Source organism: Equus quagga, chromosome 5 (genome assembly GCF_021613505.1).
Source record: "Equus quagga isolate Etosha38 chromosome 5, UCLA_HA_Equagga_1.0, whole genome shotgun sequence".
In the NCBI taxonomy this organism is placed as follows: domain Eukaryota; kingdom Metazoa; phylum Chordata; class Mammalia; order Perissodactyla; family Equidae; genus Equus; species Equus quagga.
Window position 1 is genome coordinate 57596972 of NC_060271.1, and position 24771 is coordinate 57621742.

General features: G+C 41.0%; 1 protein-coding gene across 3 annotated transcripts in view; it reads left to right on the forward strand.

The window, feature by feature from the left end:
• The window catches only part of AFF3 (ALF transcription elongation factor 3), a 526899-nt gene that overhangs the window by 236047 nt on the left and 266081 nt on the right, over nucleotides 1–24771 (forward strand). For all 3 annotated transcript variants that reach the window (XM_046663032.1, XM_046663033.1, XM_046663034.1), the window contains one exon: nucleotides 10946–10993. In XM_046663032.1, coding sequence (XP_046518988.1) covers nucleotides 10946–10993 — 48 coding nt within the window. The remainder of the gene's footprint in view (nucleotides 1–10945; nucleotides 10994–24771) is intronic.

Sequence of the window (24771 nt, forward strand, 5' to 3'; positions counted from 1 at the left end):
CAAGAGCTGTTAGCTCAGGGCCAGTCTTCTTCACACACACACAAAAATAACATACAGTTTCTCACTCATGTTTTCCAATGCAACCAGCTCCCACTCTCAGGTAAGCGTCCTCCCCTGCACCCCAGCTGATCTCAGCTGGATTTCTTTATCCAGCATTTATTTATAGCACATCTCCTTAGAAAGCATACATAGAGACAGTTGGTGTCGAGCACGCACAGAACGAACTCTTTTCTGTGGGTCAGACAGACCTGAGACCTTTTGGGAAAGGTGAGATGATAATGGAGAGAAAGCCGCATGAAGAGCATGATATGTGAAGGGTTATTTGTGAAGCTGTCCTTTATTTCTTTTAGCAAAATGCTTAAGTAAAATTAATAGAATGTGCCAAATAGAAGATTATCAGATATGTAGCACCACTTTTGCCATTTACAATAGTCATTTCAGTTCATGGCTAAAAGAGGATTGATTATCTGTCCTACAGTGGGCCACAAATTAGAGCAGTCCTAATAATTATCTTTAATTAGTTAATTTCTTCAGCCACGTTGGATTACTCTCTCCATCTTGTAAGCTTTTGTGTTGAGAATTTCATGATTAGAAAAGAAAACGTGTTCCCAACTATAAATGATCATCAAATGTGTTTTTCCTGTACATTTCCCTCTGTCATGTAGGGAAAAAAGGGTATGTTATGGGGAAACCCTATCAGCAAGCCTTCTGCCACCTCCAGATAACATATTATTTGTTATCAGATTATATAGATGGGGTGCAGGAGGAGATTCAGGCAAACGTTAAAAGAGGAGTGTCCGTTTTAGAAGTCTCAGTGAAGTCTGCCTGTCACATAAGGGTTAATGGCTTCAGCCTTGTCCCTCTGGCCTGAGCCTGCATGCTCTTCCTCTTGCTGAAGTAATGACTGCTCAGTCTTAGGTGAAAGAGCACAGAGGTCTTGAAGTGTTCTTGTCAATGTCACATTACGGGTGGGAAGCACGTGTTCATTATTACTGTTCTGTGGTTTCTTTAGCCAGCTCTGACAGGACAGTGTGGAGATGGCCCCAGTATACGCTACTCGAGCACTTTATTGAGACGTGACCCTGTGGAAAAGCACTCAATATCAATTAGTGATCAGGATGTAAAACCGCTACCTCTGGTTCTAATCTCCTTATGCCATCAACAGACTTTTGACAAGGTCACTGTGCTAACAGACCGCTTAACTTTCTGAAAACCAAATGCACTTTTAACTACAAGCTCTGTTTGAGATCACTAATTTTCATTATAGTAATAATAACATAATTGAAAGACCTTGTCCTATGGCTAAGAATCTGATAGAAAATCGATGATTAACTCTTTAACAGTATTGCCTGTTGATAGAATGCTGGTGCTTGTTCTCTAATTTACAGATAACCAGTGTGGGAATTAGAGAAGTCAAATAACTTGCTAATGGCTCCTGTACTGCTGGGTATAAGCTTAATTTTAATGAAATAAATAAATGTTGGTGTTCCAAGAATTTGTCTTTAAGATAACTCTGGTGATTTTTTTTTTTTTTTGATAAAGCAAAAACATTCCCTTGTAATATAGATGACCAACCGTAATTCTTATAAAGTGCAAGACTTTAATTTTTAAAAGTCTTTTTTTTTTTTTTTAGTTTATTGGCCTCTTATTTATTTATTCATTTGACAAACATTATCAAGTGCCTACTATGTGGTACCAAATACGCTGCTAGGAACTGGTCATAAACCCATAAATGAGAGATACCATATCCACTGTAAAATCTAGTAATACCAGTAAATGATACTCAGCAACATTTTCCTCATTTTGTTCTTTTCAGTTGAGTATACTATTTGTTAATACAATAAAGACATCTTTAAAAAGTTAATGTGAAGGGGAACGGGGAGAAGCTGCTCAATGGGTACGGTGTTTTCCTTTGTAACGATAGGAATGTTTTGGGACAAATGGAGGTGATTATAATTCACAATATTGTGAATGGACTAAATGCCACTGAATTGTACATTTTAAAATGGTTGATTTTCTGTTATGTGACTTTCATCTCCGTTTTTTTTAAGTTAATGCGGTTTGTGGTTTGTTTCTCTTGACATGTTTATCTGGCTGTGTATTGTGCATTAGAGTTGGACGGTATTTGAGAGTCTAGCTCAGTTCCTTTCAGGTATTTCTTTTTGGTTTTTCAGTAGAATCCTGAGGATTTTTCTTATGGATCTTGAACATTTTTTGTTAAAGTTATTCCTCATTTATTTTTCTTGATATTGTGGGTGGCATTTTAAAAATATTTTTGAATAGTTTATTGCTGCTACACAGAAGAGCTATTGAGGTTTGACTAGTTTCTATCCAACCCCTTTTTTTACCTCGCTTTTTAATAAGAGTAACAGTGGAGTCTTTTGGATTTTTCTAGGTAAAAATGATCAAAAATCTGTAAGCTGAGATGATCACAGTTTTACATGTTTTCCCTACTGAGACACTACTGTAAAAGGGCCTTAATATGAAATATTAAGCCATTTTTGCATTCCTGGGACAAATCCCACTAAATTCTCACTAATTCTTGTAATATTTTATTGAATTATATTTACTAATAATCTATTGAGGATTTTACATTTATCTTCATAAGGGATATTGGTTTATTGTCTTATGTGAGATTTTTATATTAATTTAATAAAATAAATCATGTTGCTTTCCATTACTTTTTATATTATAAAAGAAAATATATAGGAATTAGTCCCTCCTTGAAAGTTTGAAATACTTCACTCTAAAATTATCTGGCTTGAAGCCTTATTTGAAGATAATTTTTTAATTTAGTTTAATCTACATTCTCAGGTTTATGGTCTAATCTCATTTCTCTTTGTTTCTTAAGTAAAGCTTTTTTCAGAAAGTTACCTCCTTCATCAAAATTTTTTGTTTATTAGCATTGTGTTCTATTTTAATATTAATATCAGTATCTTCTTATAATCTCATATATTTTATCCCCTTCTTATATCAAATTATGTTTATTTGGGCTTTCTTTTCATTGAACAGATTTTAAGTGACTTTCTACTGTTGTTTTTAGATAGTATGTTTTGTTTTTATGAAATTATATTTTGGCTTTATAAATTCGACTGATTTTTTGTTTTGTAAATATTTCATTGATTTTTTCTACTTGTTATTTTCTTCCTTTTTTGTGTCTCTCTTGATTTTAAACTGTTAATTGATTGCTTAGCACATAAATTTCCTTTTAAAAAATAATGAAAGCTTTCAGAGTATGAATTTGCCCCCCAGAGTATCTTTGGGATCATCCTATAATTTTGTTTTGCAGTATTTTAATTTTATTTTTTTGTAAATATAACGAGTTATTTATAAGTGTGTGGTGTTTGTTTTATTCGAAGAATTCTAGGAGATTTTTATGTCTACACAGTGTTTAATTCATAGCTTAATTGTTTTGATAACTTGTGGTTAAAGAGTCTGGGCTATAAAACAATTACTCTTTTGAAACTTTTTGAAGTTCTTTTGTAGCTCAGTGTATGACCACTTCGGTAACTGTCTTTTATATATGCTTGAAAAGTTGGGGAGGCATAGAATTCTAATTTCATTATATCTCTCAATTTGGCCTTATTTAATTTTATTTTTCAAATTATCTATCCTTTGATATAGGTTTGTGTGGGGTGTTTTTTTGGCACATTTTGTCTATTAGGAAAAATAGGGATTGATTAAAGGCTTTCAACCATAATAATTCTATTTCTCTTCCTTTTTCTTAGCATACCTTGTATTGATGCTCTATTAATGCCCTATTTTTCTTCCTTCTGTATTGTGCTGTGAACTGTCCTTTAGTTGATATTAATATTACCACCATTTGCTGTCACTTTGTTTGTATTTCTATAATATACCTTTGTATACCTTTCTTCTCTTACTATTCTTTTTACTTATTTTTCCTCTCAAAGTATAAATGTCTAGATGATGGGAGTGACAGTAGGATCAGAGAGGAAGGGATGGATGTAAGTGACAGAGCAAAAGGCGAAGGAACTGATTTGCTGAGCAGATGCAGGAGATAAGGAGGGGAACTGATGAGGAAGGAAGCTGAGCTTCCAGCTTGGATGAATGGAAGCAGAGAGGAGCTTATAGAGCTATCTCTATAAGGAGATATTAGGTTGGGTGTAAGACAGGCTGAATTTGGGAGAGAACTTGCTGGCTGCCTCCTTGTCCACAGGTAACCCTTGTCTCAGTTGAGGCTGAGGATACAGTCAGTGGGTGGGGCTTCACACAGAGTTATGATGGTCCCTGAATTCGAGCTTAGATCCTCACCCACTGCTTTGGTGGCATTGATGCCACAAATAATTTCTTTGTCTCAGTATTTCTATAAATACTTCGGGCTGGCCTGGTGGCATAGTGGTTAAGTTCGTGTGTACTCTGCTTTGGTGACCTGGGATTTGCGGATTCGGACCCCAGGTGTGGATCTACATACCACAGCATGCTGTGGCAGCATCCCACATACAAAACGGAGGAAAATTGGCTACAGATGTTAGCTCAGGGCCAATCTTCCCCACCAAAAGAAAAAAGAAGAAGAAGAAGAAAAATGAATAGTAAGACTTATTTAGAAATACTTTTGTGGAAGTATTTTAGTGTGTGCATGTGATAAACAATTTCTAAATGCTTGAGGGCCTTTTGCAGACAGACAAAGGCATTAAAGTAGTATTAATGCAAATCAAAGTCACAGTGAGGTATCACCTCACACCTGTTAGAATGGCTGTTATCAAAAAGACAAGAAATAACAAGTCTTGGAAACAATGTGAAGAAAAGAGAACACTTGCACACTGTTGGTGGGAATGTAAACTGGTTCAGCCACTATGGAAAACAGTATGGAGCTTCCTCAAAAATTAGAAAATAGAACTACCATGTGATCCAGCTATTCCACTACTGGGTGTTTACCTAAGGAAAATGAAAACACTAATTCAGAAAGTTATACGCACCCCCATGTTCAATGCAGGATTACTTGCAATAGCCAAGATATGGAAACAATCTAAGTGTCCATCAGTTGATGAATGGATAAAGAAGAGGTGGTATGTATATACAGTGGAATACTATGCAACCATGGAAAAGAATGAAATTTTGCCATTTGCCACAACATGGGTGGACCTTGAGGGGTATTATGTGAAGTAAAATAAGTCAGAAAGAGAAGGACAAATATTGTATGATTTCACTCATATGTGGAATCTAAACAAAAATGAAACAAGTGAACAAACAAAACAAAACGAAAACAAACTCCTAGATCCAGAGAACAGATTAGTGGTTACAGAGGAGAAGGGGGTTGGAGGTGGGCAAAAGGGTTGAAGGGCGTCAATTGTAGAGTGATGGATGGTAACTAGACTTTTAGGGGTGATCACTTTGTAGTGTATAGAGATGTTGAATTATAGTGTTGTACCCTGAAACATATAATTAAAATAGTAATAAAGTAGTATTATTTTAGAGTGAAGGTTCTGCCTTAAATATGTCTGATGAAGAGTTAAACTGCTTTTGAAAATAGGACGCATGCAGCTTCGTCTCCTCTGCAGTGAAATGCCATTTCCCACTGATTTGATGGAGCCTTTTCTCCGTAAGCGTTGCTTGCTTCTTCCAGTGCTCTGTGCTTGGCATGGTAATTAGGGACTTCTGCTCTCAGTGACAGGATGCTCCTGGCTATTTCTTGAACTATACTCACCCACAGCTCAGTTCCTTCCATTTCCCTGGCAGATTGTGTGGTGTTTATTTTTAAGTGGTAGGATTTGGGGAAAGCAGTTCCATGAAAGGAACGTGATAGACAAGGATGTAGAGAAGGAGAATCAGCTGGGGTTGCTAGCTTTTAATTGAAGTTTATCTGGAGGTTCAATGAGGTGAGACTGTTATGACAGATTTCAAAATGTAATGATAGGAAAATGGGGTGGGTTCATCAAAGTCGGAGTAAATACGGAGCAACAGCTCAGCGACTCAGCATGAAACAACAGCTACAAACCCTCAAAAAATACAGAGTAATTAAAATTTGCATTGTGCAGCCCTCCTTCTCAGCGGGTACCTTTCCAAGGAAAACAATAACTTTATTCTGAAAAATATAAACACAGATTTGGAGATGTAAATCACATGCATGTTTTAATCTTGTTCATAAACACTGAAAGTTTTTAGAATGTAAATATAATCAAAGGACATGACTGTAGCCAAAACCAGATTTGAAAAAGACCTCAAGAGGGTGAAAAAGGCCCTGCCGTCTCCTCCCCACCCCTACCCTGCCCACCCCAACACTGCCTGCCTACCCCCTTTTGTGTATTTGGAAAAGAAGAGGTGGAATTCTGTCCTCCAATTTCTGAGGACACAAATCCTTGTCTCTAATTTGTTAATGTCACAGAAGGGATGGTAGTTTTAACCCTTTCTCTCCTCTTACTCTCCTCTCTCTAACCCCTTTGGTTGATGTATGTGGTGTTGGAGGTTAGCGAATAAGACACAGAGTGACTGAGTGTTGGATAATTTGCAGCATGGAAAGGAAGGAGGAAATTTACCCCAATACTGTCCAGATTCTTTTATTTTTGTACCTTAAGTGTGACAGTGACCTCAAGTTGAGCCAAAGGGTTGAACTTAGAGCAGAAAATAGCAGAAAATCATGAAGCTGGTGTTGAAAAAATGTGTGTGGGTTTTACCTTGAGTGCCCCTTGCTGCCAAAATGATTTTTCACAAAGCCTTTCACTTCTCTGGGCCACAGTTTCTCCATCTGTTAAAGTCATTGAGATGGCCTAAAATGATCTCTAAATTTCCTTCCAATTCAGACTTTCTACAGTACTGTGCTTCATGGGTCCACTCCAATCTAAATGGGGTCCTGGAGATTGAGACCCAATACGGTACCCTTCTCTGGAGATTCAGACCCAATGTGATACCGTTCTTGTCCCCAGGAGTCAGACATGTTCCAGAGAATCCCCTAGATTTTCCTCTGCCAAGGACTATCCATACTGTATTTTAAGGCCAAGACTTCCTGAAACTGTTGTTGGAAGTCCTTTATCCTGGCCTCACTTCTGGTACCTCCTCAGCTTTACAAGGGGCCCTCCCAGTAGGAAATGAGCTTTGAGCTGCCCTCGAGATGACCCAATGTAATAATCCTACATAGTCCATCTACAGTGATGAGGGAATTATTTAACAGGGCGTCTATACTGCATTTGTCTCTCAGTGCATTCGTTTTCAGAGGAGGGTAGTGGAAATTTATAGGATTATAGGGAGAGATACTCATAAGAGCAACCTGTCATTTATATAAATCACTTCGAATGAAATTAAAGTGTGGTGTTCAGGGGAAGCTTAGCTTTAAGGACTCAAACCCAAAGTTTAATTTGAAGAGTCTTTTTTTAGTATGTTATGTACCTGGCTGAATCTACCAGGAGAACGTGAAATCAAGTTTCCCTTTCTTAATTGTTTTAAGGTGAAAAATAGAAGATACATTGAGAATTTAGCCTTTCCCCTGCTAGTAAGTTATATGGTCGGAAAGAGTTGGGACTTGGAGGTAGGGTAAGAGAGATGGCTGTGGGTTTGAAGATATGTTTTCCAATTGAGACCACTATTCCCATCATTGAACTCCCAAGCAGATCGTTCCAAAAGACGAGCGAGCCTGGCCTGACTGAGACTTTTCCATACGGCCTTTGTGAAGGTTGCCTCAGGCTGCCCTGGAAGAAAGCAGGTTTGGGGCAGGTTCCAAAAAGAGCTCTCTGATCCTATTTGGTTGGAGTTTCAGAATGGTGAAGTTTTCAGAGCAGTCCTGGGATAAGATATTGGGGATAGGAGTGGGGCCTTATTAGATGTATGTGGCCAAACCAGAGCGTTTGGGAAAACAGAAAGAGGTAAAAGTGTAGGAAAAGGTAATGAAATGTTAGTAAATGCATTTGGGTCTCCTAATCCTGTCGTGATATTTAGCACTGTTTTTCTTGATTAGTAGGATAGATGTGCATGCTGTGTTGGTGCACTGTTAGCAGTAGTGGCTGTGCCTTACACATTTTCTTATTGATCTTTTAATGATGAGACTAGAATAGAGTAATTTATGCAAGGATATGTTCCTATTTTAACTAAAACTTATCATATAACCCATAAGGAAATAAACTTCACCTAAAAGTTCCCAAACTATTGGATTAAAGACCTAAATATAAAAACTAAAACTGTGAAACTCTTAAAAGAAAACATGGGTTAAATCTGCATAACCCTGGATTTGACAGTGGTTTCCTAGATATGACACCAAAAGCAAAGCAACAAAGAAAAAATAGATAAATGGGACTTCATCAAAATTAAAATTTTATGCATCCATGAACATTATCAAGATAGCAAAAATACAACCCACAGAATGGAAGAAAATAAGTGCAAATGATATATCTGATAAGGGTCTAGTGTCCAGAATATATAAAGAACTCTTACAACAAAACAGTAAAAAGACAAACAACACAATTAAAAAATGGGCAAAGGACATTTCTCCAAAGAAGATATGCAAATAGCCGACATGCACAATATCGTTAGTCGTTAGGAAAATGCGGATCAAGACCACAGAGAGATACCATTTCACACCCACTAGGATGACTGTTATCAAAAACAAAACAAAAGCAGACGGTAACAAGTGTTGGTGAGGCTGTGGAGAATTAGACCCTTCATATATTGCTGGTGGGAATGTAAAATATACAATACAGCGAGTGTGGAAAACGGTTTGGCAGTTCCTCAAAAAGCTAAACATAGATTGCCATGTGACCCAGCAATTCAACTAATTCAACTCCTGGTTATATACCCAAAAGAGCTGAAAATAGATGGTCAAACAAAAACTTGTACACAGATGTTCAAGGAAGTGCTATCACAATAGGCAAAGTGGAAACGACCAAAGTGTCCATCAACTGATGAATGGATAAACACAATGTGGTACATCCATACAGTGGAATATTATTCAGCCATAAAAAGAATGAAGTTTTGGTACATGCTACAACATGGATGAACCTTGAAAAATTGTCCTAAATGAAACCAACCAGATGCAAAAGACCACATATTGCATGATTCCATTTATGTGAAATATCCAGAATAGAGAAACCCGTAGAGACAGAAAGTAGATTAGTGGCTACCAGAGGCTGGGGAGAAGGATGAATGGGGAGTTCTTGCTTAATGGGCATGAAGTCGCCATTCAGGATGACAAAAAAAGTCTAGAACTAGATAGTGGTGACGTTGTGAATGTTTAATGCCAGGAAATTATACACTTTAAAATGGTTAAAATGGTAAATTTTATATGTATATTTTTACCACAATAATAAAAAAAAGTTCTCAAACTATATAAGCTTCATAGAAACCCTGGTAATGACACGCCTTTGACAAACAAATGAGTCAGGTTTGCTAAGGGAATGGATATGTTTTAAGCACAGCCTTTGGGATTGGGGAAGCTTCTGGAAGAGAAAATGTACACAACTGTGAATCAGGAGTCCTGTATTCTGGTCCAGGCTCTGCTGTTACGTGGCTTGAGGCAATCATGTAAACTTTCTGGGCCTCAGTTGGGAGACTTGGACCTGCCCTCTATTTCTGGGCAGGAGAAAGTCTCAACCATGTGTGGGGCCTTTTTAAGCCTCACATATCTTCATTCCCCCTGGCCCCTTACCCGGTATGAAGGGTCAAATATTTCCGGCAGAATCCTCTCCCACCAGGAAAAGTGGGTGGAGTGCCGTGCACAGCGGGGCTGGGAGTGCAGAGGAACCCTCCTCGGTGGAGCCTTTGCTGTCTCCAAAGATCCTAGAGTGATGGTGATAGGCCTCACCTTCTGAGAACTACAGGAAGTAGATCATTCATTTCTTCGCACGCTGTCCACTAGCAAATGGTTACTGAGCACACTCAGGACTGTGTGAAGCACCGTGCTGAGAATCACAGAGCCTCTGAATTGTGGAGTGTGTGTTCTAGAGGGAGGAGAGATGGTTGAAGAGTTAATTATTGAATGGCAATTGTGGTGAGTACCGTGAAGAAGTGAGTGCTCCAGGTCAGGGACGCCTGCTCTGAGGAAATCACGACTGGCCTGCAGTCTGAAGAATGACTTGGAATTAACTGGAAAAACTGGGAAGGTGCAGATAAGCATTCCTGGAGAGTGGACTTTAGAGAAGAGATTGTGAAGAAAGCCTCATTCTAGGACGTCATGCTCAGCTGTGGTCAGTATCACTGAATTACAAGGCCAAGGGAAGCATCTCCCTGAGACCACAGTTGGCGCTTGTACTAGCAAATGCTGCTCTCATGTCCCCACAGAACTGCCTCCTGCTTTCCAGGCTATGTAACCAACATAACCACATAGCATCTCTGGAACTTAAAATGCTCCCCAGAGTCAGCTGTGACATGAAGCCACCATTCCTCAGAGCCCTTAACATCTCCACAGCACAGGGCAGCGTGGCTTACAGAACAAGTGGCTCTGGGGTATGACACCCAGCGTGCCGTGCAAATGTTGAGAGGATGTTTCTCCTTTTGGTCTTTCAGTTTTCAGGCCATGAAACCAGTAAATCTAGGCTTTGAGGACAGTAAAACTACCAGACTTTTACTTAAGCTGTAGCAGCTGTTGTAATCGGCAAGGCCCTTGCGTGTATTTGGTGAGTGAACTGGATCCACTTTTGCAGTGGAGGCCGCGTTTCCACACTTTGATGGAGCCCAAAGTAGACAGAGCTCATAGCTGCCGGTCATGTGCTGTACTCCTGGGAGCCTGCCCACTTACAGTCAGCGTGGTTAGAGGGCCCAGAGCTGAAACTCTGGGGCATGTGCCATGCTCCTGGGTGGCCTGGCCTCGTGCAGCAGTGAGGGGAGGGAGAGCAGGCATAGCCATGATGGGAGCTACCCCATTAAGGGAAGGAGCTCATCAGGAAGTCCCAGTTTAGGCGTTCACCCAGTCCAAACTCTAAGTTGGGAAGCTTATGTGTCATCTTTTCTTTGTAACTATAAATCTATTCTATCAGCCTTAACCTTTTTTTTTCTTTGCTTTCAGGAGAGTAGATCTGGAGAAACCAACAGCTGTGTTGAAGAAATAATTCGGGTAAGGATATTCCTTTACAAATCTTATCAACTGGTTTGACGTAGATTTCAAATAGCAGGAGGCATGTGACTCCCTTGTCAAAGGGAGCCCATTGTTTGTTTGTTGTTTGACTTTTACCTTTTCTGAGGATAATTCCATGAATTGCCTAAATGACGCTTTGCAAAACAATGCTTCTTTTAGAAATCTAGGAGCTGCACCTCAATCTCTTGCCTTTGCATCGGCTGAGGTGACACTGTATTAAAGTGATCAGCTGGAAGACAGAAGAACACAGTTGAGATGAAAAATATGGTTGTGCTCATATTTGGATGCCCCCATTAATCACTCTCCTATTTAAAAGCATCCTTTAATAGTCTGTACTTTCCAGTCAAGCAGGGGTTGCCTTGTTATTTTTCTCCTAAACTTCATTAGAATCAGTAGCACTCTGACAAAGAGGTAAAGCTCAGTGTCTGAAAATTTATTTCTATATTGTTTTGCATGTTATTATTTTGCCTGTTACTCTCTGTGAACCTGTCCTTTTCATCATTGTCATCTCTAGTAGATACCGTCCATGAACCAGTTTCACACTCAAATTCACTTAGGTTGGGCTGTTCTGCCATATTAGTGTTTTCCTGAGTGTCCAAACTTGTAATCAGGATGTCGTCTTCAACCCGTGTTTTTTCTTCGCTCGTATTTTTTCAGGGAAGTAACTTAATAATTTGTAGTTCTTAGAAAGCTGATATTAAAAACAAAACAAATTAAACCAGATGGTATGGCAACTCTCTATAAAGAAAAAAATTTTATTTTAATATGTTTCTAACTTTTGGACATCCTACACACTTTTTCTTGAATTGCTAGTGAATCACAGTAATATAATTATTTGGTTTAAAACTTTACATTAACCATAAAATTGTTTTCAGAAGCAAGATCTTTTTTTCTTCCTCAGAAGCATTATTTCATTTAAAAAAAATTAACTCTCAAGTTGACCAAAATAATTGATTGAAGTTTGATTTGTTGAATTCATAATGATTTTTGTTTTTCTGGCAGAGATTTATATAGAAAACAGTTGTCAAAGTGGGTAGCTTCATTTCTGGCTTTTAAGGATGTGTTAAAATACATATTGTAATTTATACCTGTATTGTCTCCATCCTGGGGCTTTGTTTCAGAGTAAACAACAGATAGTGTAAAATGCTGCTATATTTTTCCTTTTTTCTCTTTCAGTGTACTTTCATGTTTGAGGTCCAAATATTTAATGTTTAAGCCATCTTCCTTTGATTGGTTGTGGTGTTTATATCTGCAAAGTGATAATACCGGAACACACCAATCCCCCCTTTGGTGTTGTTATTTAAAAAACCTTATGCCTTATTATCCTTTCTTATCTTTTCTGAGGAGATGGAAGAAATCTGTCATTTGACTGTTCTTTTCCAAGCTCCAAGCAGGCTTGAAGTTTGAATAAGAGCTTGAGTAGTTCACACACCAAAAGGGTATGGTTTAGTAATGTAAGAGTCACTTAAAATAAAACTGAATGCTGCAATCAAGAGGTTAAAGCATTATTTTTTGTCTTAAGAGAACTGGTGAGAGCCTTATATCCCTGGCCCCACTCCTCCCTTCCCATGATGCTGACCCCTAATACATCCATACCACTGGCGCTGCCTCCTTGAATCAGCCATGGAACAAAAGGGAAAACCTGAACCAGACAGTTGATTTGTATATGCAAGGTTAAGGGTAGTGGAGATAAGGACTTCATTGGAAGACAGCTGAGCTCTCTCTAAGTTCCACTCTTCCTAGAGCCCAAGGAGAGTAGTCCAGGATGGGAGGGAGTATAGAGTTGGAGGAAACAGAGGTGATGGTGGTGCTAGTATTGTCCAGGAGAACTGTTTCCTCTCTTTCTTCACCTGTCAACTAAGGTAGTAGTAATAGTAGTAGTTGGTATTTAGGGAGCTCCTAGAGGATCCGGTCAGTGTCCCCAGTTTTGCCTGGAAAGTTTTTCTGGCCGTCCTCTGCCTCACTCACAGGAGTCATTCTCCAGGATCATTTTACTCTCTTATCTTGAGCATGTCCTCTCCTCCTTCTCAGTTACAGCCTGTTTTATTTGTTGTGTATGTGTCACACATCAGTGTTCTTCCCACCCTGTGACCCCAATGTCTGGACTTTAGAATTCATGGTTTTGTTGAATGAACAGATAAATGAGTGAGTAAATGAAAGAATTCTCTAAAGGAGAATGATGAACATCATTGCGGAGGCTCACAAGCAGATTCCATTTGCTAAAATCACGGACAGGATGTGTTGGCCTTTCTGATGCTGGGTTCCCATGGGTAGTCTTTGTGGAGCCCAGTTTTCCTTATCAGTTTCTCTCCCCTTACGATCAGCTCAGGTAAACCTTATGTGGTCGAGGTCACCAGAGGTACTTGTTACTTGCAGCCGTTGTATTCAAGTGATGGCTCTCTCTTCTTGTGGACGAAGAGCAGGGTCATGAAAAATACATTCAACTGATGAAAGTTGAGATGTTCATTTAACAAGTGTTAGCATGCCATTTCCATGTGGGAGGTACTGGGAGCACAATAGTGGTCCAAAAGGACATGACCCCTTGCCCTCTTGGAACTGACAATGTGCTGGAAGAGATAGATACTAAGTCTGTTAAAATCTCATAAATAAATGTGTACTGTTAATAGTGATAAATACTCAGGGTTTTATGAGAACTTACTGTAGGTGCCTGACGTAGTTTGAGATCAGGAACAGCTTCCCTGAGGAAGCACCAGTTGAACTAATAGTGGGAGGGTGAATAGGAAATCAGCCTAAGGAGAAGAATGGTGAGGGTTCCCCACAGAGGAAATGGACGAGCTTTGCTTATCAGAGACCCAGAAAGGCCAGAGAAGACCAGAGTGGCTAGAGAGTATGCAGATAAAGCTAGGCAGGAGAGGCAGGAGAAGCCAAATGATGCTGTGCCTTCTCAGCCACGTTCAAGATCCTTTAAGCACGGGGGACCATGGAAGGCTTTGAGCATTGAGTGATGTGGTCACATTGGCAATTTGAATGCACCACTCTGGCTGCTATGGAGAATGGATTGAGGGGAAGAAAGAGGGGTGGGAGGCTATTGCAGATGTCCAGATGAGAGATGCTTTGTGGGGCACTCACAGACACGGGAACGTTGAGGGAGATGCTGGGGAGGGAGGAAATCATAAATTAATTTTTAGACATGTTGAGTTTGAAGTGCCTTTGAGACATTCAAGTAAACATGGAGAATATAAATGAACATACGTGGGTCTGGAGCTCAGAACAGAGGTATGAGCCGCAGGCCAACATTTTGGATTAATTAGCATGGTAGTAATGGGTAAAGTTGCCTGGAGAGAGACTGGAGACCTAGGAGCAATGAGAGTTTGAATTCCATTTAAAGTCCAAGGAAAGGAAGATCTGCTGGCAAATGGAAGTGGGAGAGGGAGACTAGAGAAGTTGAGGGAAAATTATGACAGTCAAAATCATAGAATGCAGGAGTGTCAGGCTCAACAATGCTCAGAATTTCTGAGAGGACAGGAGAGGTGAGAATTGAGAACCACCCAATGGATTGGACAATAAAAACTTTACTGGTGACCTTATTGAGTGTTTTTCCTGTGGAGGAGAGGGGACAGAATCCAGACTAGAAAAAAGGGAGCAAGTGGAGTCAGTGAGGTGAGAGACCTCTTGCGAGGGAAGGCCGTTGCTTCTGTTCAGGTCCCTTTCTATAAGCAATAAATCCTATTTACAGTAACGACCACCATCATTCACCGAATGATGAAGAGCTAACGTTTATTGAACACTTGATATGTGTAAGGCACTACTCTAAGTTCCTTGCCTGGCATTCAACCATCACAGCTGCCCCATGAGGTCAGCACCGTTAGCAACCCCATTTTACAGACAAAGTAACTGAGATGAGGAGGTTAAACACAACTCCCCCATGGTCACACAGCTAGTAAATAGTAGAGCTGGCATTTTAACAAACACTGTCTGGCACCAGCACCCCCTCTCTCCTGACTACTATATGTCTTATTCAGTGAAGAGGTCCCCCTGGCTCACAAGTGAAACCACCCAGGCATTTTGCTGTGAGAGGGAGGGTTCCGTTTCCATGTGTTTGTGATGCGGAAGTGCCAGATCACGCGTTGTGCATTTGACTCACAGAGGTTTTATGGCCAACGTTACCAACCTCATCTTTAAAATTCTTTTTTCCTCTCCTCTGTCTTATTTTTGCTGAGGTAACTGTTTTCAAGTCATTTGAATATTACATTATGTTCTAAAGTGCAATTATTTTTTATTCTTCTTCAGAGAATTTTAATCCTGGGACCTAATAAATCTGTGTATTATTGGAAAATTCACTTAACCAAGGGAGAACTTCTAAGTGAGTTCTGTGAAGATGGGTGATAAGGGCTGGAAGCCCTCACGGCTGACATATGTTTGTAACAGACAGTTTTCTAAGTTACACTGTATTTCATCCTTAAAGGTTCCAGTGCTGTAATACATAGGTGCTTTTCGTAGCATTATCCATTAACGTAGAATGGCATTAACATTTGTTCAGCAAATAAAATCCGTTTACAACTTAATGGGGTTGTGCAGGGCTGGAATCTAGGATGCACAAATTTTATGCAAGGCGGCTCTAGATGGCAGTTGTTGAGGGGCCCTACTCATAACACATGAACCCCTGTAATAAGAGACCGGGGTTTGAGATTCTGGTTTGGACTTGAGGGATGAATTTAGAGACGATTTCAGCGCAATATCTGAGCAGATTACCTTCTTGGCTTTCATCTTTAGTCACTAATTTAATTCCAATTTCCTATGAAATATTCATAGTGAATTTTTGCATAGACTTGCGTTTCTGGTTATACAAAGGGGGTAACTGGTACTTGTGTAAATTTTGGAGCCTCAAACCAGTTTCCTGATGCTAAAATTGAACAGACTTCCAGCAAATAAAGGGAACTCCTTTTCCATGGTTTTCTAGAAACTGAGGAGCCTCCTGGATAAGATTTCCAGTTGTGATCTTGGGAGACCTCTGGGTGAGGAGACAGTTGAGAGCACTGTCATATGCAGTGCACATCCTTGTGGCCCCTCACATGTTCAGACCCTGGATGGTGGGCCAGGAGAAGCCCCGTTCTTCACTGTCTACGTGCTCCGTAACCCAAATGAAAATGTATTAGCCACTCTGTGGAGAAAGGAGAGCACAAAGGCAGGACTGCTGCTAAGGGCCCTATTTGGGTCATTCGCAGAGCTGGACCCAGGGCGGACCTCTTCTGCTTCAGACCAGACGGGCTTTTTCTAGCTCATGCTGTTTCCTTTATACATTTTTTCATTTGTTTCAAACAGTAAAGGTTTTGTTAGTGATAAAATGCAGCCCACAAACAGCACAATCAATCTGGGTGTAACTGTAGAGGAGCCCCATTAATATATCCCATTACTTGTTGTAGTGAAGTGAAATCAAGGCGAAAGTGAGCCTGATGTAGGCCTAGAGAAATTCACCATGCAGGACCTACAAGTCTCATCCAAGATAAATTAGTTTCGCTTGGTAGTGTTTTGTTTTGATTTTTCTTTTTGCGTTTGGCCGTCTGAATGGACAGAAACAGAAATACCAAATTTATATCTTATTTTACATCTGTAGATGCATGTTTAATAGATGTCATTTATTAGTCCTTTTGGCCGAAACCGAAAGTCCTACTTAAATGGTTCTACTTCTGCCTGCCAAGGGCGTCCTACTGCTGTAAGGAGCATCCAGCCTCCTCTGTTTCAGGGCCATTTGGCTACGCTCTGTAGACTTTGCGGTGACTCCAGAGGTGTTCAGTTTCTAACAGAGCTGGGACAAGAGACCACTCTAATGCAGAATCTGTTCCGAGTCCAGAGGCTTTGGGGTGATGGCCAAAGAAACCGCAGAGGTCTGGAAGCTCCTGCTGGAATGAACAGCTTTGCCTTTGTGCATTTACCTGTCTCATTCTGTTGCACATCATTACAAATCACAAAGGCACATACAGAACCACGGGGGAGGAAGACCAAGGGACTGGCAGCAGCCTAAGTCGCTGACGGTCTGTGGGAGCATACTCTCTGCCCTAACGGTAAAGGGTGAGTTCTGATACCTTAGCGGATATATTTTCTTGGGTGTTCATCAGTATTTTACTGTGAACTGCTGACTGGAAGAAAGGAAGAGGTATACAAATAGTGTCAACAAAAGCTAGATGCCGCTGGATGCCATGGAAGCTGACACTTCCTGCTGCACCCAGGCTGGTAAAGACTAGGAAAAGTACAGAGAGGCGTGTCAGCTAGCTGGAGTGCATGATGGGCTGGGTTTCTGGCAATGTCAAAGACACAGCCTCAGTTTCTCATGAAGATACTTGGAGAACTTCAGCACTGCTTTAGAGGACCAAGGCATTAAAAATACTTGATTTTTTAAGTTTTCTGTTGCTCTAGCCTTGCAAGGTATGTCAACAGAACAAAGAAATGATGAGACTGAATATAACTCAAAAAGAATTAGATTTACTCAGTGCCTCAGAACGCCTGCCAGATGTGCAGGAGGGACCCTGCAGTTGCTTATGGGATGAGTGAGTTAGAGAGAGAATGTGCGGGAGAAAACAAATATAGATGCACTCCTTTCCGTACCAGTGCCCCTTTGAAAGGTGGTTTGCAGAGTCCAGCCCCAGCAACACAGGAGTGCAGAAGGGTGGGACGGAAGTAGTCACCTTGCTGGCACAGAGCATATGGGGTCCAGTGGACTACACAGTGTCACTGGTATAGTCCACCGAGGTTTCCGTGGCATCTGCACAGGGTTTTGCTTCTTTATATTTCAGCAAGTCTTCGTTTTCAGAAAAATAAGGGCTTAAAGTTGGATGATATAGAACAAAAAGGACAAATTCTTATCTTTTTTCCATGAATGAGGTTTACCATTACAGTATTGTTTATTTTACTATATAGAGTTGAAAATATTAATACATGTAAAATTATAATACCTGATAATATGTTCCAATGTATAAATTCCCCCAGGGACATACTTATTTTTAATCTGGGTATCTCTTAAATGCTATTCTCCAAGAACAAAATGCTAATGTTGACTACTAGCCACCCAACTTGCTTTCTTCCTGTACTGAATTTATTTAATAGAATCAGTGAAATTTTATTTTTTCTTCTTTTCTTTCTTGTTTCTATACTTAAGAATAATATATGCATATATGTTCGCCAGACTTTGAAAAACTTACTGAGCATCAGAGCTGAAAATTATTTGTGGAATTATTATGTGTTAAGTCATTCAACAAAGAATATTTGAGTGCTAATTAAGCATAAAAACATTACAATATTTGCTAAAGTAATATTAATATTTAAAATATGAAGGCAAATAAGATTCCTCTTGTTTATTTACAAAAGTGATTTTAGAGTGTGGATGTGTGTATGTATGTCTGTGTCAGAAAGTTTGTAGCATGAAGTGTCCTGTGACCTTCTTTACCTCTACCCTATATTTTTTGGTTTTCTCTCTGACCTAGAAATTCTGTCAGGCAGCTGGTCCTTGCAAACAGATCCTCAGATACAAGTCACTGAAGACCTCTCAGTATCATTACTGCCCCCATCAGATTCCCTAAGGACACTGCCATCTTTCTCCCAGAAAGCTTGCCAGTTTCAGCCTGTGGCTGGCACAGCCATGGGTGAGGCATTGCCCTCCTCTGAGAAGGGTTCCTCTGTTGACAGTTCTCGCACTCTCTGCCCCCACCAGCAGGGCACCATTGTGCTTGGTCCCTTGTCCACTCTTAGAGTCCACGCCATCCCTGTGTCCCTGCAGGACTTCCCGATGGAGCAGTGAAAGCTTCTCTCTAGCAGCTGGTGCTGGAGGCTGGATCACAGACCCCTCCAGGGAGCCAGCCAGTTGTGCCACTGGTTTATGCCGAATCCCACTTCTAGAGCAGGATCACAGTAGCTGGACTTGCTGTCTCCCTTAAAGAGGGACTTATTCCTGCTGGGGCTCGCTGTCAACACGGTATGCACCAAGCGTTATTGACTGGAGGGGTCCTCCTGTCCACTCACCTGCGCTGGGTCGGCGTTTCTCAACCTTATTTCATGGTCATCCTCCTAGGCAACTTTTTTGACACTCTTTTCCTAATCGCTCCCTCATGAAATTGTAGTACCACAGATATACTGTACAACTATTTATGTATGGCATGTGTATTTGTATTTATACAGAGAGAGTAGGACTTCATCCCCAAAAACCAGTTTTATCTGCTTAGTCAAATCCTCCCCATTTGCCACACACCTCTGACACCAGCATCTCCTTCCCACCCTCAACAGGAACCTCACCTTCTCTGTCACTGAGGAGACAGATGCTATTAGTAGGAAGTCCCAGCCTGCTTGCTTCATTCAGTCAATGTGCCAGGCTCTGTTCTAGGCACTGGGGTACAGCAGTGAACAGAGCAGGCATAGACTCCACCTTCCCGGGGCTCCTGTGTTCCATTCTGCTGGCGGACCTGGAAACTTACCCAGATGTCACCCACCCCTGCCTCCTTCCTTCCTAAAATTAAAGAAGCATCCCCCCTCCCACTTTGGGCTAATCCCTCTACCTAATTGGCTTTGGAGCCGATCCCCCACTGCAGCCAACTCAGGAGCTGGCAAGCACCTCCTCTCCCTTAGGCCTCCTCTAAGCTCTATCGCTCCACAGCTTCTTGTCCTCAGAGTCAACATGTACACGTTCTTTCCATCTTTAAAATAGTTCCTTCATTGCTGTATTCCTTGTGGCTCTTTCCTCCTTCCTCGGCAGAAAAGTCCCCCTGTCCGGCCAAAGTCCCTCTGTGCCTTCACTTCCATTTCCCATCAACACACTGCTGTCTGGAGTCTCTCCTACCACGCCCCTGAAGCAACTTGGACTGTGGTCACCACCCCAAGCTGGGGTATCGCTAAGCACAGAAACCATTGCCCATGGGATCTCTTGGTGGGCATTCGCTGCTACTGACCACAGGTTCCACCTAAAATGCTCATGCCTTGGCGTCCCTCACACCATACTCGCATGGGTTTATTCCCCACTCGGTGGTCATTTCTTCTTGGTGTGCTCTGTGGGCTCCTCTTCCTGTAACTGTCCCTTAGATGTTGTGTCTTCCGGCTTCTGTCCCAGCTCTCTTCTCTTCTCACAGGCTAGTTTCACTGGCTTCTGTTAACCTCTGTGCCCTGATGACTCTCAAGTGTGTATCTCGAGCTCAGCTCTGGTCCCTCGGTTTCATGCTCACCAGTGCAGCCGCCCCCACATTGCTCCACTTAGATGTGTCGTGGACATCTCCACCCTCATGTCACCTCAAACCTTCACTGGTTTTTCTGCCAGCATGGGTTGTCCTCATTCACCCGGCTGCCCAAGCTGTTGGCTCCTCTCCCTCGCTCTTGCCACAGTCAACTCCTCACCAAGTCTGTCAGTTCTGTCTCCTGAATCCCACTCAAATGGGTACTTCTCTCCATCCCCTGCCACCCTCCTTGTTCCATCCACCATCCTTTCCCTCCTAGATTACCCTGGAGACTCCCTTGCTGGCCTCCTGCCTGCTTCCAGCCAGCCCTCTACGATGCAGTAGAATTAGCTTTCCAAAGCAGAAGTTTGCTTAAAACATTTTAGTGGCTCCCTCTGGGATCAGAATACAGTCACATTCCTGGATGTGGTCTGCAGAGCCACACATGCTCTATCCCTGTGGTGTTTCAGCCTCATCTTTCACCACTGCCCACTTCACACTCTGTCCTCCACTCCTGCAAGAGGGGTACCACCGCTCTTTCCCTCACCTCTTAACTGAGGCTTAACTCATGCTCTTCCCTACCCACAGAACACACTCTGTCTATCCCTGACCTCAGATTCAGCTATTTCCTGTGTATCTTCCAAGCCTCACTTGAGATGTCAAGGGAGCTCCAGGAAGCCTTCCTGGTTCCCAGAGTCTGAGTTAGGTGCTCCCCTTCTGTATTCCCCAGGCACCCTTTATTCTTATCACAACACTTATTACCCTGAGTCATAATGGTCTTTCTGATCCCGCATTAGGCTGTACCCAGCTATCTCCAGGGGCTAGCAAAATGACTACCACATAATGGATGTTTAATAAAGACTGAATAAATGAATGAAGACTAATGAATGGATGACTCTGACCTTTTGCTCAATGTCTGTTCTTACTGTCCACCCTGTTGTCCTTCCAATCCTGCAACAAAAAGGTTCAGGTACTGTCCCCCTAAAACGCCAGCTAAGGACGGCTGAGACTGTTGTGTTACCGGGAGCGTTAGCGTATATTCTACTGTTAACACAAATGCAGGAGACATGAAAACCCACCTCCCAACTCGCGAGGGTTGGAAGTGAAAAGGAATCCGGCAGCTCTTGCTGGTGTACACACCAGGAAAGCTTGGACCTTTTGTATCTGCCACTTGTATTCTGACTATCTTTCATGAGACCGAGTTTTTCATTCTGATAGATAATGAGTGTAATGTACAAGCTGAAGAAATCAAGATAATAAATTTGCAGGGATAATTTGGTTAATTACCATGTTGCTGCTCATAGAATCAAGGGCTGAAAGTCAAAGCAATTTCCACTGCAAATGTGCTCTGTGAAAGGCAGTTCTTAGAACAATTACAACACGTCTACCCAAAAGGATCAACTCAAGACATACATTTTAAAATTGTATTTATTATCATGAAAACTGTACACAGTGTTCTCTCAAATTGAAGGTTGTGAAATTACACTGATTTGCTGTAAATTACTATAGTACACATACAAGAAAGTTTAAAATAATTTCTAAGATAGAGAATGATCATTTGAGGATTGAAGGGATATAGACCTTGAAAATTTAGAACATCTATCTAGATATTAATCATATATTTTAAATAAAACATAATTTCCTTTAGTTCTTATATTTATAATTACTTAGATCATTATAACTTTTAAAAATCTAAGATTTTAAAACTTATATTTAAACCTAATTTTTCTTTTGCCATTTCATTTATATGCTGTTTTATAAGTTCTGTTAACTTGATTTATAGGTATACAGTTCTTTTGTTTTTATGGTTGTTGGATGCAAGGAAATGTCAATATTTTTAAAATGTGGGGGTTGGAACGCAGATATTTTCCATAACTTTTTGAACATGCTCCCATATTTATTTGCATGTTATTTTGTTCCGATTTTGAAGGCTGTCCACACAGCCCATAATTTCAGAATAGGTAGCCCAGTGTCAATATTCTTTAGCCTCTCACATTAGCTATTTTTGAACATGAGGCATTTCTCCTTTTGCCCGTAGCCCCATTCCTGGGCCCACTTGTACTTCAGAAGTTCTGGAGAAGTGCTATGCTCAGTTCCACTGCTCAGCACCTCCACTTCCCTGGACCATCCCTCCACCAAGCACTGCTTTTCTAAACACCTTTAGTTTCTGGTGATACAGCAAGAAAGGTGTGCCTCTTCCTGTGTCTCCACATATTAGGTTTGAAAATAATTGTCATGTGCTAACACTAGCTGATTTATTTTATTTATTATAGCTTCCCTCCCTCCCCACTAAAAAGGTGTGCCTATTTATGCAAATGTATATCTTTCTCTCTCCCCTGAATTTCCTGGAAAGTTACAGAAGTTGTAACCTGTGGGCAGTTCACTGTTTATTATTACTACTTTTTCATTACAATGCTCTTATTTTAGTGCCTTGTTTTTTCATTGTAATTCTAAATAGACGTCTGTGGTTCTGTGGAATTAAAATTATTAAGGATGTTATATTCCACTACTTTTTTTTCTTGAGATTGGCACCTGAGCTAACGTCTGTTGCCAATCTTTTTTTTTTCTTCTTCTTCTCCCCAAAGCGCCTCCAGTACATAGTTGTATATTCTATTTGTAGGTCTTTCTAGTTATCCTAGTTGGGACGCTGCCTCAACGTGGCCTGATGAGTGGTGCTAGGTCTGCGCCCAGGATCCGAACTGGCGAAACCTTGGGCTGCTGAAGCGGAGCACGTGAAGTGGGCCATGGGACTGGCCCCTGCTTTTTTTTTAAAGTATTTTTCTGTGAACATTGATTAGGCTTCTGAAACCTGATTAAAAATCTTAAGATCAGCCTGCTTATTATTGACTTTTTACACATTAATTTAAAACTCTATTCCTCAGCTACTTGTCTTTTTAATAGTCTCAAATATAGATTTATTTCTGTATAGAAAGTACATATTTTTAAAAAATCACCCTGGGCTTCTATATTAATTAATTTAACATTATCAAAATACTTGTATCTGCATATTTAGTTTATGAGTCATTTTAGCTTTCCCTTCTCTGGGAGTAACTTGTGACCTAACAGAGTATTTTTGGTCAGTTTTTAAACGTGTTTTTTAATTCAGTTTAACAGTGTATCTCTGGGGATGGCATGGAGGAGCCAGGAAGGATAGGATTTTAAAAATAGAATCTTTAAAGTTAGCTAAAAATATTAGTACCATTTTTAAAAGATGACCAATCCCCCCAAAACCTGCCAAGGCTGCTTCTCTGGAAACCAGATTACAGATTAAGACCCTGGTGAGTCAAAGACTCAGCTTCCAATACCAAGGCCATTTGAAAACTCCGTTGAGTTCACCAGAGAGAAAGAGGACAGTGGGGAGGGGAAACCTAGCCACAGTGCCACGGAGGAGGTGCTGTTGCCCGGAAGAATGAGGTTCTGCAGGTTCTGTCCAGACAGTGAGGTTAAAAACCCCTCCTCTGGTCTGCAGAAGAAGCATTCATCATTCTGACTTTGTAATTTTCTATTTTCTTGTTTTTTCACTGAAGTCTCTCACTACCCCCTTCACAACCCCCCCCCCCCCCCCCCCCCCCCCCCCCAGACTCTGGAAAAAGGCAGAAAATGAGCGCGGAGTTCTTTTGGAGGTTCGCTAGTTATTGTTGTATGAAATGAGTAGCCCACTGTGATGCGAATAAAGACTCAGGAGCAGATTCCTAACGTGTTTAAAACAGTGTAGATGGAGGGGGAGGAGGGGTCACGGTAGCTGGAGTCTTCTAGAAAGATCCTCAGCAACCCTTAGATGGTTGAAATGATTAATCACTTCAGCACAAAAGAACACAAAAGGAGATTTGTTAAGAATAAGCAGGGGGCAGCGTGCTAGCCCCAGGGGTGACGTGCTTGTCTGCTTAATAATGTATTTTTAAAGTGTTTGCCACATCAAAAGCAAAGCACATGCAAGTGGAGGAAAATGAAAAGAAAAGGCAGTGAGCAAAATATTTGGCGAATTGAACAAATGTTTAGGAAATCAGATCAGCAATCACTTTGGTTTGAGCATTTTTAAAATGCATTCCTTCACCCCACACTCCTGCCACCCCCAGTGTCTCAGCAGCACTGGGAAGCTCACAGTCCCTCCCAGGATGTGTGCCAGACCTTTTATCACTAACAACAGTCAAGAGCCGATCAAATCAATATTGCACGATAGCCTCTCTTTCTTGGAGGTGCAGGGGTCTGAGCAGGCTCCTTGGACTAGAGCAAACTCCATGAATTGAAGCAACAGGAACAATAATGGCAGCATCGCTTATATGTACTGATGGCTCACTGTGCCCTTAACATCTATTAGCTTTTTGAATCCTCACAGTAACGCTGTATGATGTCACCCCCATATTACATAGGAGGAAACTGAGATGTACAGAGAGTAACACACAGCACTTCAGAGACATGGTTGGGGTTTAAACTCAGGTCTTCCAGACTCCAGAGCCCAAATTCATAAACACCATACAGTGTGATTTTTAAAAAAAATCTGAATATTTTCAAAACATAAGGCTGAGCAAATTCTTGTGGGGCTCCATCAGGATTCTTGGGCTTGTACCACCTCTTTCTCATAGCCTTGGGGAAACGAAGGGATGC